The following is a 12,707-nucleotide window of genomic DNA, read 5'->3' as shown; positions in this document are numbered from 1 at the left end:
ACTGGAACTCTACCTAAAGGACACTTATCAGAGAACAGGGGTCTGTACTGGAACTGTACCTAAAGGACACTTATCAGAGAACAGGGGTCTGTACTGGAACTCTACCTCAGGGGCACTTATCAGAGAACAGGGGTCTGTACTAGAACTCTACCTAAAGGACACTTATCAGAGAACAGGGGTCTCTACTCGAACTCTACCTCAGGGGCACTTATCAGAGAACAGGGGTCTGTACTGGAACTCTACCTCAGGGGCACTTATCAGAGAACAGGGATCTGCTGATGATGTTAAAGAGGGAAGCAGTTATTATCTTAGGAAGATCTTCACTACCTCTTTACCTCAGGGGTACCTACTGATGGTGTTATAGAAGGTACAGTTATAATTGTAGAGAGATCTCTACTGGCTCTCAACCTAATTGATGGTGTTATGGAAGGTACAGTTATAATTGTAGAGAGATCTCTACTGGCTCTCAACCTGATTGATGGTGTTATGGAAGGTACAGTTATATTTGTAGAGAGATCTCTACTGGCTCTCAACCTGAAGAATCCAATTGATGGTGTTAAGAGTGAGGCAGATACTATAATGTAGAAATTTGTATTGTTTATAGCTATCTGCTGTTGTTGCAGAGGAATAAACATTATGGAAGAGATCTCCATTGCTTTTGAATGGTGATCTTTGATTCACTAGAAATGAGAGTTTCTTATTTGGACACCTCACACACTGGAACCCATTTTTAATATAAACTTTATTCATTTTACAACAATTGCAAACCCATTTTTATTGGAACTGCTGCAGTTAAGGCTATAACTTGTAACCTTAAGGAGTCTGTGTATATTGCAAGATTTTCTGTGTAAGGCTTTTTTTCCTATATATAGTCTGATGTTTATTATCAAATACATCTTTATAACTTTGGAAACAGAACTTTGGAAGTAAGGTGATGGATTTTTGACAATGGCAGCCGACCAGTGGAAAAGAACCTCCTTGGCTATAACAACCTTGAACAGCACCAATTGATCCTTCAAGTCTGACTCGGGGATCATAGTCTTTCAAGCAGGTTCTTTATTTTGAGCCTCTTCTTGTGCAATTTAGATAAATAAGTATTGTTGTATCACAAATATTGCTTATCTATGAAATGATGATGATAAAGATATAAACATTGTATGTCCTTCAGTTAAAGACCAATAGACTTTACATGTTTCCAGTCCTTAATATATTACAGAAGATACGATAACCAGTGATTGGTAGCAGTATGGTATTTGTGAGATTGGTCTTTAAAATGTTACCAAAGAAATCGTTGCAGCAATGTTGATTTAAAAGAAGTTGATTGTTATGAAACTGTCAGAAATGCACCAGAACGAACAATGCAAACGATGTGCCTTGTACATAATTAGATAGCTACAGTGTTACATTGTGTTCACCACGTAGGACAGCTGCAGAAAATGGTAACATAGATCACACAGAATACATATTTTAAAGATACATACATTTAGGTACACAGCAGTCGAGTTTCGCTCCAGTCTGTAAGTTATTTAGTTCAAAGGTTTTTACCAATCTACACTAAAATGTATGGTTAAAATATTAAAGAAAAAAAAAATGTATTAATTGCAAGATAAATTTTCTTTTTTCCACATGAAGATTTAGCCAAAAAATTTGATAAAAAATATCAGCTGTACAAGTCTGAAATAATGGAATAGTGCATTCATTATAAAAGGCATAGTGAAAGAGTTCATGGAAAATGTTTGGGATACAATCATCCATACTTTACAGTTAGGGAGGTAATTGAATGGTATGAAGTAGCAATACTATTGTACTGAGTGGAGTTTGTGTCATTGAAATCCAAAATAATGTGTCAACAAAAAGATGAAGCAGCTTGGACAAGATTTTGTTAATTTTGAAGATGGATGAGAATTGGTTGTGAAGTAAATATTTAGCAATATTGGTAATGTGTACTTTCCACTTCCACAGGTAACCAGAACTTAAATTGTATTTCATATCATACTTTCCACTGTTGCAGATATCCTTCACTAATATCTCATTTTATTTTATATTTTCCAGAGCGCAGATGAGAAGCTCAGAAGCCTCGGGCATCATAAACAGCACAACAGTAGTAAACCTGGAACTACAAGTGGTGTCACTGGTCATCCAAACCTTCCTGTTCAGCTTCGACCAGTGGTCACAGAAACACCTTTCCTACAGCAGTGCAACCAGACACCCCCGACCCAGGCCCATAGCTCCCTGACTCCTGGGTCTGGACCTGCCCCTCCCAGGCCACCCCCACCTACACAGCTTGCTCTTAAGTCTACGACTCAGGATCTCAATGATCAAGACATGTCTGACCGACGCATTCATCGGGTCGGTCGGAGGGACCAGGGCACAATTGCTGCATCTTCTGGGCGCCAAGAAGCAGCCTCAGTTCAGGAGTCAAGGTCTGCAGCCATTAAACGTAGATCACGTAGTGAAGGGCCATCTGGTCGTCTCAAACCCAGGAACTCTATGGATGAAAAGAAAATGCATGAAGTGAGGGAAAGAAACAATAAATCTGGACAAATGCGTTCAAAACAAATGACAAGACATTCAATGTACACAGAGCCTCTCTCTGATGATGGATTTCCAGATGTTCATGGCAGCTCATCTAGTGCTACAGATTCTGATCAGGATAGAAAAACCTGGGTCAAAAACCCGTTAATGGTGAAAAAAGTGAGAAAAAATGAAAAACGAAAGTCATTGAACACAACATTGGAATTTGGTGGTAAGGAAAACCGGACTAATCAGAGTGAAATCTCACGGATTACTGGTAGGTCACCACATGTCTCCAGTAGAGAGGCAGTCCAATACTTAGACAAAACTGGAAACAATGGTGCTCAGAAGGCAAAGTATCAAAAACTTGAGGAGAGGCGAAAGAAACGTGTTGATATATTAGTGACCTCTGATGAGGAACTGAATTCTCCAGAACTGAGAATATCTCGCCTCAGACAAAGAGCTTTACAAGGGTCAAAACTGGCAACAAAACTCCCAGATCGACTTGATGATCTTGATACCCTACAAATTTCTGCAATGCAACCGGTGAGTACCTTGAAGTGAGTTAAATAAAGGTCTAATGACGCATGTAAATCAGTCTGACAGGGAAACAATTCATGAAAGATTTCAATGCAACTTGGAAAATACGTTAATGCAACTTGGAAAATACGATAAACCCTGATATATAGCCCTGTTTGTTATCATATACCATAGTATTACATGGAATTTTACATAGTTTGAAAGAGATAGTTCTGGTAAAAGACCTCTTTCAGCCAAAGTATAATTAGTACACTGTTAGGGTATTGTCATTGTATTACACCATTTCAGCTATGCATATCAATAAAACCACAATAATTTGTGGATCTTTCATCCCCTGCCCCCAGAAAAACAATTACTGTATTAGTATTTTGGGTAAAGGGAATTCAGTGATACGGTTTTTAAAGGGTGATCTCTCCCTCCTACTGGAAAAGAACCAATATACTCAGTTATTGACTTTAAGGGTGAAGAACCTACCCCATTCCCTAACATAGCTCCAAAAAGGACGAACAGGGCTAGCCTACCAACAGATTGATTTTGGTATATTTGGCTATAGCAAAAGAAAGATTTCCATGGTGCAGGATTCTTCAGACATTTGGCATGTTTGGTTTGAGCTAAAAAAATAATGGTCTGTGACTTATTTTGAACATAACAGAAGGATAGTCATTGATATGTTTGATTAAAGTTATGGGAAGGGTCTGAATGTTTTACTTGTTCTTTTGAATTCTCACTTTTGTAGTTTACATATACATTCTCAATATGTTCATTCATAATTGCAGATTTCAAAAATTACCACTTCTCCAGTCACAAATACTCAGAGACTACAGCAGGAACCTGCAGAAAATGGATCATCATCATCAGAGCAAATCACACTTCGACCAATAGGACCGGGGCAGACAAATTTGAATTATGACAGTTATCGACAAATGGAAATGGAGAATAACCGAGCCAACACTAGGTTTGATGGATCAAGGAATAGCAATGATATTAATTTGAAGGAAAGCTACCATGGGTATGTTCACCCAGGACGTGAGGTTCAAATTCCAATTCAAGGCCAAGGACGTGTAGTTCAGGGATACAAGAAAATCCCTAAACAAGACACCGATTTCATGGGTGGAAATGTGACCCAAAAAAGAGAGGACTTTCCCAAAGTTTCCCTTCATCGAAGTGAATCTTATGGATCAGGTGACACAAGTGGTAAACGATACAGAGAGCTTCCGCAAGGTGGAGTAACACGCTACTCCACGACAATTAATCAGTTTAGCTCCAACACCCCACCAAATTCGGAAAGAATGAGGCAGAAGGGTGGAGATGGAAGTGACTCTGAGATGAGTTTTACTGATCTTAATTCGAATCGACCGATGGTTTTAAAGAAAGCGATCGACAGAGTGGATAATAAGAGGAAGTCTAACAGTGACGATGACTCACTAGATGAGCTTATCGAATCAAATATTCAGTATTTGGAGAGTGAGATTGAGAGTGGACGCTTACAGATGCCTCAGTCCTCTTCAGTGCAAACCCAGCAAACTTTTAAGGAAGCAACAAAGAAAATGGGTGCTGAGGAACCCAACAGAAAAGCTGCTTCTTCAGAAAATGTGTCTCGTCCCACAGTTTCAAGTTCATCTTTTCAGAATGAAATGAAATTAAGACTTCAAATTCCATCAGCCTCCAACTCTCCTAGACCTGTGATACGATCTGTGAAGCCTCCTGTTGTCAGTGATGGCAGTGGCAGTTCTTCTAGTTTGAGTCAATATGATGCTTTGTCAAACACGCCTTCTGGATCAACCTCCCCGTCACCTTCACGTAGTGTTTACACGCATGTATTCCAGAATACTGTTCCAAAGATTGAACGCCGCCACCAGTCAGCGGCACACAGTCCATATCTACAGCGGAGACCAACTGATCTCGCCGAAATGGAAGATTTGTCAAAGTCTGATAGTCAGTTAAATTCAGCAGAATTTCCATCAGGTTATGCACCGCAGTATTTAACTCCCCAGCAAGGATATGTGGGCCATGCTAATTCTTCATCAGCCTTAACACAGTATGACAACTGTGAAGAAAATCAGGATATGCTCAAGAGTCTATCTGTGCCGGCAATAGAACAAGGCATGTTTTCTGATGTGGATTATGACATCGAAGTTTCAGAAAGAGTTAAGAAGTGGGAAAAATACATGAAAAAGAAAAAGCCAGCAGATGATTCAAAAACACCCTTATCGCTGACAACGATTTTAGAGTCAGAGGGTGGCATCCCCGATTCTTGGCTTCAAGAGGCAATGATGATGCAAGAAATCGATCATCTTCAAGACAGATCTGCATCATTACCCAAGAAGATTCAGTCTCCTCCGAGTAGAGCTGTTTCTTCTGTTACAGTCACAGTAACGAAGTCCACATCACACATAGCTCCCGCACCAAACCCTAAACCTCAGTTTCTGCAGCAATTGCAGCAGCAACGGCAGAAACAAGTGCAGCAACAACAAATGCAGCAGCAACAAAAGAAAATTCAGTACGAGCAACAACAAAAACAACTCCAGCAACAACATTATCAGCAACAACAGCTTCAGCAACAACAACAGCTTCAGCAACAACAGCTTCAGCAGCAACAACAACTTCAGCAACAACAACAGCTTCAGCAACAGTATGAACAGCAATTAAAGCAACAAAAATTGCAACATCAGTATCAGCAACAAGAGTGTTTTCCTAATCCAGATGTTGAAGACCCAAAAGTTTTGTCTACAGAAACTAATTCCCATCGAGTATTCCGTTTGGTGAAAGAACCAGGGGGTGCCACAGTAACAACATCCAGTGATAGCTCTGTTACGTACGCCCAGAATCCAAGTGCTTTCAAAAGTAGAACTTACTCTCCATTAAAATCTAATTCTCAAAAGGATGAAACAAAAAGAGCACGACGGGCCATATCTGAGGAACAGCTTGAAAAGGGAGATAAATCTGAAACAACTGTCAGTTTTAACAGAGCGTGGCCACCCCGTAGGAATAAATCATTCTCTGAGGAGCAGAAACAAGCTAGGCTGTCCAAATATGAGGAGGAATTGTCAGAACTTCAAGAACTGAAACAGGATAGTGTAAAAGATTTAAGAAAGCGATTTGATTCTGATGCAAGTGGAAATGAGGGAACAGATACATATGAGGAATGCCTTTCAGCCACACGTACACCTGTTGTTCATAGGAAACAGTTTGCCCAACCAGTGGAACAAATTGTAACTGATAAACAAATGCTGGATGAGAAAACTATAACCAAAGTGGATCGCCAGGAACCTAAACGTCCAAGTAATCTACAAAACATATCCCCAACGTTGTCAGAAAATGTGAAAGAGAAGGAAGTATGGTCACCACATCTAGAGAGCTCTAAAGGTCTAGTCAGTATAGAACGAGTCAAGGCTAGGACCCTTCAGACTATCCCCTTCTCTGAGGACCCATTCTGGAAACAGATCGAAGAGATGACCAGCTTTGACCAACTCATGAAATCTGGCGAGGTAATAGAGGTTGCAGATGTATCGCGACCAGTTGAGTCTATTGCTTATATAAAACAGAATCCAGATGAAGATATGCAATGCACATCATATGCACATGTTGTAAGTACAAGTACAGCAGTGTATAGTCAGCCACCCAGCTCCATAAGTCTGCCTGTGCCCACTACCCGAGCAAAATCATTCAGCACACCGGAGATACAACCTCTAAAATTGGGAGCTGCACCTGTTATAAAGAGTAGTGTAGATGCTTTAGATGAGGTCCTGGAGGACATACGCACATCACTTAAACGTAAACCTGCTCCACATGGCACCACAAGATCGGCACCTGTAGAAAAAGAGTCACCATTTTTCTCTCCTTTGAGATCGCCAGTAATACAACCTGTTCAGCAAATCCCTGTTCAGCAAATCCCTGGATATCAACCTGTGAACGTGACAACTAGTATAGCACGAACGGTCATTCAAACTCAGCAGCCAATGGCAGCTGGTGTCCAGAGCATTGCTCACAGCGTCCCTACCTACCAATCACAGCGATTGGTGGAACTACAAAATCAGTTAGGTATCACTAAGCAACAGGCTCAACCTGCAATGGTGATGATTCAACACCAACAGCAACAACAACAACAACAACAACAGCAACAGCAGCCGGGTGCACAGGCTATGCACTTCATTCCAGAATATTCAGCAGATCCCTTTATAATTAATGGAAATTACCAGCTTGATCCAATGATCTTGAAGGAGAAACTGTTGGATACCGGGTTAGCGGAACTCTCTGATAGTGGAGGTTCATTTAAGGGGAAAGGAAGTGGTAGCGGCAGAGGATCTGTAACACCTACAGCTGCCATTACGCAAAGACGGCCAAGTGTCGACGCAGAGAAACAAGTTTTACAGACAGTTGAGGATTTGAAAAACTTGGCGAGAGATGTGGAACACAGACTGAGTCAGATACGTAGCAGGATTGAGTGTAGTGACGAGAATAGACTTGATTCTATACTAAGCGCCTTGAGAAATTTTGCTCCAACTGTTGAACCTACCGTGGTACATCAGCCAACCGTTCAACTTACAAGTGAATATCACTCAAGGAAAACTAAACTGCAAGAGGCACTTTCAGAGCTTGACAAAATCTACAAGAATTTACATACCGTTGAACAACCTAGGTCTGTTACTACTACGGTCACCACGGAAACAAAGGGTAACACAATACCACGCCTTTCCAGTACACATATTGAATATCGGCCACAGATTAAAAAGAGAAACAAATCGGACTCAGATTTTGGGACAAATTATTCAGCAGAATCAATAGCAGAGGTAGAGAGAGAAACACAACGGGAATTTGAGGACATCTCTCAGGCATTTCAAAACTTACTCGCTGAGGTTGATCATGAGACTGATCAAGATTTAACAGAGCCTCCAACCCCAACCTTAAAAGATCCACAGTCTCATGCACAAGAAATAGAGGCCACAATTGAATCCTTCTTGCAAGAATACCGTGATTCTGGAAAAGGTTCTGGAGGAGGAGAGAGTGCAAGTTTTAATAGAGCAATCGAAGGCTTGACTTCCAAAGAGGTGGGTATCCCGAACAGATGTAGAGACGTTCAAAAGTCTGAGGTGTTTACTACATCCTCTGGGCCTTTCTCCGTTCTTGTTGGTATTAATGGTAAAGGAAAGAAAAGTGCCAGTAGTACAAAACCTAAACCAAAAGCTCCATCTCCATCAACAGCTCTTGTTAGAACTAGCCCTCCACAACCAGCATGGCATAACAACCCGGTGCACTCAGTGTCTGCACAAACAAACACAGAAGAACAGGACCACATTGTTCCAATCACAGAGCCGGACGTTAATTTGGATGAAGTGTTCAAGTCTGTTTTGGAGGACATTTCAGACGATTCCAGTGAATACAGTGTTGAGAACATCAAAATGCTGTCCAGAAGAGGAAAGCGCCACATGACACATAGGAAATCGATGCCAGCTGAGATGTTGAAGAGGGGCATCGAAACCAAAACAATCGAAACACAAACTGATGCCCCTAACATGGAACCAAGAAAGGACAAGATAAAATCAAGAAAGATGGAACTCATGCGGGAGGATTCTCTCTCAAGTGAGAGTTCTCTTGACGCAAAAGGTCCGCAAAGAAAAAAAATTGCAAGGAATATTGCAATGATGATGGAGATTTTCAGTTCAAGTGAGGACGAGCGTCGAAGGACATTGACACATTCTCACAGTGCTCCAGACTTACGAGAATTATTTGACGGAGATAGAATATTTTCGCGACAAAATAGTAATAACATGCAAGGGAAAATTCAAACTCCAAAAATGGTCAAACAACGTTATGAAGCCAGAGCAAAGAAAAAGGCTGCACAGATTTACACAAGGGAAACAAGTATGGAGGAAAAGGGGGACGACTTTGCTTGGACATCAGCTACGTCTGATGATGGATCTCAAATATCACAGGGTTCAAAACCTCCACTGCATCCAAAACGTAAACAAAAGTCAACAAGTCCAGATCGCTCCATCTTAGATGGAAGATCTGGGAGCCGGAAGGGATCATCTAACGACGGCGATAGCCTGAGGTCAGAAGTTGTGCTTCGGAAAAAGAAAAGACGTACCAGCTCTACAAATTCGCAAGATGACCAAGAACGACCACACAGTTTCCATGAACTTGTTGCCATGTTTGAAACAAACCCAGATCGTTTAAAAAGTTTGAAGAATTCTCTGAGGAGATGTGCATCCGCTGATATGGTGTTTATGGAGACCGTTATGAAGAAGTCATACCACTCGGAACCAAATCTCAGAGACAGTGCATCTGCTGACTTTCAAAGTGCAAAACTATTTCTGGAAATCCAAGTCAAATCATGAAACTCACAGACAATTTTTTAACACCACCAATAACTTCACTGTTTAAATTTTATCACAATGCTAGATTGAAAGCCAAAGATGAAATATCTTTTGTAACATTTATTTGTAAATCAAGAATAGATTTCATTCCTGTTTCATGATTTGTCAGTTTAATCCAAATACTTTCATTAGACAAATATTATTTCTGTATTGGTATGGTCTGTTGCAGGATTTTTTCTTAAGGGTGCCATCTTAATTAAGTTTTCATATTTATCAGTTGTAAATGTAATGCAGTCTGTAATAGAAGTAGGTTTTTTGCTATTAACTTCCTGGAAAATTTATAACACAAACTGCTTTACATTTATAGCACTGTTTTTTTGCGGTAAATACTTTCTGACTGAAAACAATACTCATTGAACATTTCTGATAAGTAAATCTGAAGGCTTGATCAATGAACAAAATATAAACAAAAAAAATTTGCTGTAAATTAAAACTGTATATTGCTGAATAACTTAATATTTCTTTGTGATAAAGTTTTTCTTTATACAGCCCTTCAGCTTTACTTCACCATTTCTAGCTAGGTTTTACAAATCAGTCTTAGGGGTAAGAGATGTTTGTACAGGTCATCCAGACCAAAGCCTTCCACATTCTGGTGTCTTCAACATCTGTAATATAAATCACTTAACGGTGAATAACCTGCTGAAAATTTGTTTGTTGTGAGATTAATGCGATCATCTTAATCAGTTGTATTGTACTGCTCTTGCTGAGGTAGATATTTGTTATCTATATTTAGAACATAGCAATACATACATGTATAAGCCAAAAATATAGTGTGTGTACGAGGTGTAGGGAAAGTGTCCATCAGTATCACCAATATTTTAATAGCATTGTTTACTTCACTTTCAACAAAAACAATATTTTCATATTAATTTATTATTTTTAGGAAAAATATTTACAAAATTCCACAGTTATCTCTGCATAACTGACAAATGATGTCATCCATTTTTGTAGCACCAATGCGTTTATGACAATTTTTCATGTTAACTTTCACTTCCTTAATAGTACTATACCAAACTCACAAAAAGGATTTTTGTATGACAGTTTTGACACCAAATTGACATGACCTTCATAATCAGCAAGAATTTATTGTAAAATTCAGTATCGTGCCAAGTATTAGAACAAATAGTATTTACTTGATTATCAAAATAATTAATATATTAGAAAGATACATGTGTATACATTTCAATGTTTAAAGACGTGCCAAATCTTTTTGTTTACATCCAATGTTTATTATAACCTTTGATAAAATATATATCTTATCAGAAGCCTTATTATATACTAGTTTACAATTTATTGCTTGTTAGAGATAATAGTAATGCTTTCATTTCTATTTATTTGTAAATATTTCTATTATTTCAAATATTTTTATCAAGTATTATTTTCCATGTGTTTTTTCAACATAAACGCCCCTTCTGATGTGGTATACCATATACAGTTACAGACAATAAAAATGACAATACAATTAACATGCAGTTGGGGCCAAAACATTTTAAATGGTTAATCTTACTTCTGTTGGCATGGCTAAGAATAAGAGTTTAATATGTGGCTGCTGTGGACGATTATCTCCCTTTATGTTGAGAATAATTAAAAGAAATGACAACAGGGTATATATCAGGTATGACTGTTTAAAGCTGTGTCATATTTTTCACAATATAATCAGATGCTTGATGTGTTATAACGACAGCTTTACCGAGTATAGGCACTTAATGTTTCTTTCTTAAAATATATATAAATTTGAATGAGTATTCTGGAGAGACTTGCCCTAACCTTCCTCCACTTCTTTGCACAGAAACATCAAGCCTCAAGTTGGTACACCGTCAGAAACCATTAACTGCTGATCATGGTCTCGTTATCGAAATTTTACTATAATGATAGTGATAATATTTTGGTAGTTTTAATAAACTGTTTTCACTGTCATTGATTTGTGTGTTTTAAACATTTGTAAAAATAACAGTATATTTTATGGTTAGCCTGTGTAAATACTCTGTATCAAAGTTGTATATTTATATATAGTTATAATATTGAATGAATGCATGCCGGAGGTGAAAAGGTGAAAATACATGTGCAATATGTTTAGAAGTGCAATAGACTGACAGTGCCACCAAAACTAGTTAATTTAATATAGTTCTTGTTCTGTGGTTTTATAAAATCTAGTAAACATTTCAGTGCTTGAAAAGTAAGTTTTTCTTTTAAAAAGTATGCAGTTTTGTGATATATTTTATATCTATATTGAGCTTAAAATTGAACATGTCCAGATGTGTTAGCCAAACAATCTAAATACTCTACACATTATGGTGTGTGTGTTGATTTTATGAGGAATGTCTGCATATTTCTAGATCTTGTGATGCCTTTTATGACCAAACGAGACCGATTTCATTACATGTCATGGATGTGGTAATTGGTTTCGACGGATGGTTTTGTTTTCGTGATTTAAAATGAATCTCGTCTGATGAATATGATTGTGTCAGATGAAATGACCTTGTACTCATGTATACCAGGTATATCAGTTCATTTGTCCAATGGCTGATGGTGGCACATGGGAGATAACTCTGACAACAGATTTCAGTCTGGTGATACTGAACATGTTAAGTTCATTGTATATGCATGTTTACCTTATTTTTCAGTAACAGCAATGAAATTTATATTTCATTATGGACTTTCGCATACACAAAATACCAATTATATATTAAAAATGATTACAAATATCAAGATTTGTTCTTTTTCATTGTTGTTAGTTCACTTTGTGTTGTGCAGTGCTTGTGGGATTTGAATGCAAAGCTACAATGTATAGGACCACCAATATAGTTTTCAGTCTTTGAATTAGTGTTGAAATTTTACTGACATACCAGTGAGCAGTAATGTAGGCATAAATTTTACATTAATTTCACAATCACCAAAGAAAGATATTGGTGCAATTTGAGACAACATCAAAATGAAAGGACAGGTATTTTACTACAATACCAATAGAGTCAGCTGATTTCTTTCATATATTCTCTTTTAATTTATGGTCAATCCCTTCATGATTTATAAATTAAATGGATTCATGATTAACATGATAAAGTCATAATATTAAAGCAAGTTTAATATGAACATACATGCTCAATTAACCTGTCTCCAATAGAGTGATATACTGTGTAATGATTTATTTCAATCCTAAATTTTTTAAATGTAAGCAACGTTGTTGAATATAGGTGGATTACTGAATTGGATTGTACAAGACAGACGATAATAGCACCTTTCTACGTACATCAGAGTTAAAATTAATTTAAAATATAT

General features: G+C 38.1%; 1 protein-coding gene across 1 annotated transcript in view; it reads left to right on the top strand.

Annotated features, from left to right (window-relative positions):
- Window positions 1-12,140, top strand: part of LOC132554355 (uncharacterized) — a 53,856-nt gene extending 41,716 nt beyond the window's left edge. The window contains exons 2-3 of the mRNA XM_060218659.1: window positions 2,053-3,060; window positions 3,831-12,140. Coding sequence (XP_060074642.1) covers window positions 2,053-3,060; window positions 3,831-9,392 — 6,570 coding nt within the window. The 3' untranslated portion in view covers window positions 9,393-12,140. The remainder of the gene's footprint in view (window positions 1-2,052; window positions 3,061-3,830) is intronic.
- The last annotated feature ends 567 nt before the right edge of the window (window positions 12,141-12,707 follow it).

This window comes from Ylistrum balloti, unplaced genomic scaffold (assembly GCF_031769215.1).
Source record: "Ylistrum balloti isolate Yb309-2 unplaced genomic scaffold, AGI_CSIRO_Ybal_v1 Utg370394, whole genome shotgun sequence".
Classification (NCBI taxonomy): Eukaryota; Metazoa; Mollusca; class Bivalvia; order Pectinida; family Pectinidae; genus Ylistrum; species Ylistrum balloti.
This window is presented reverse-complemented; position numbering and strand designations above follow the sequence as displayed.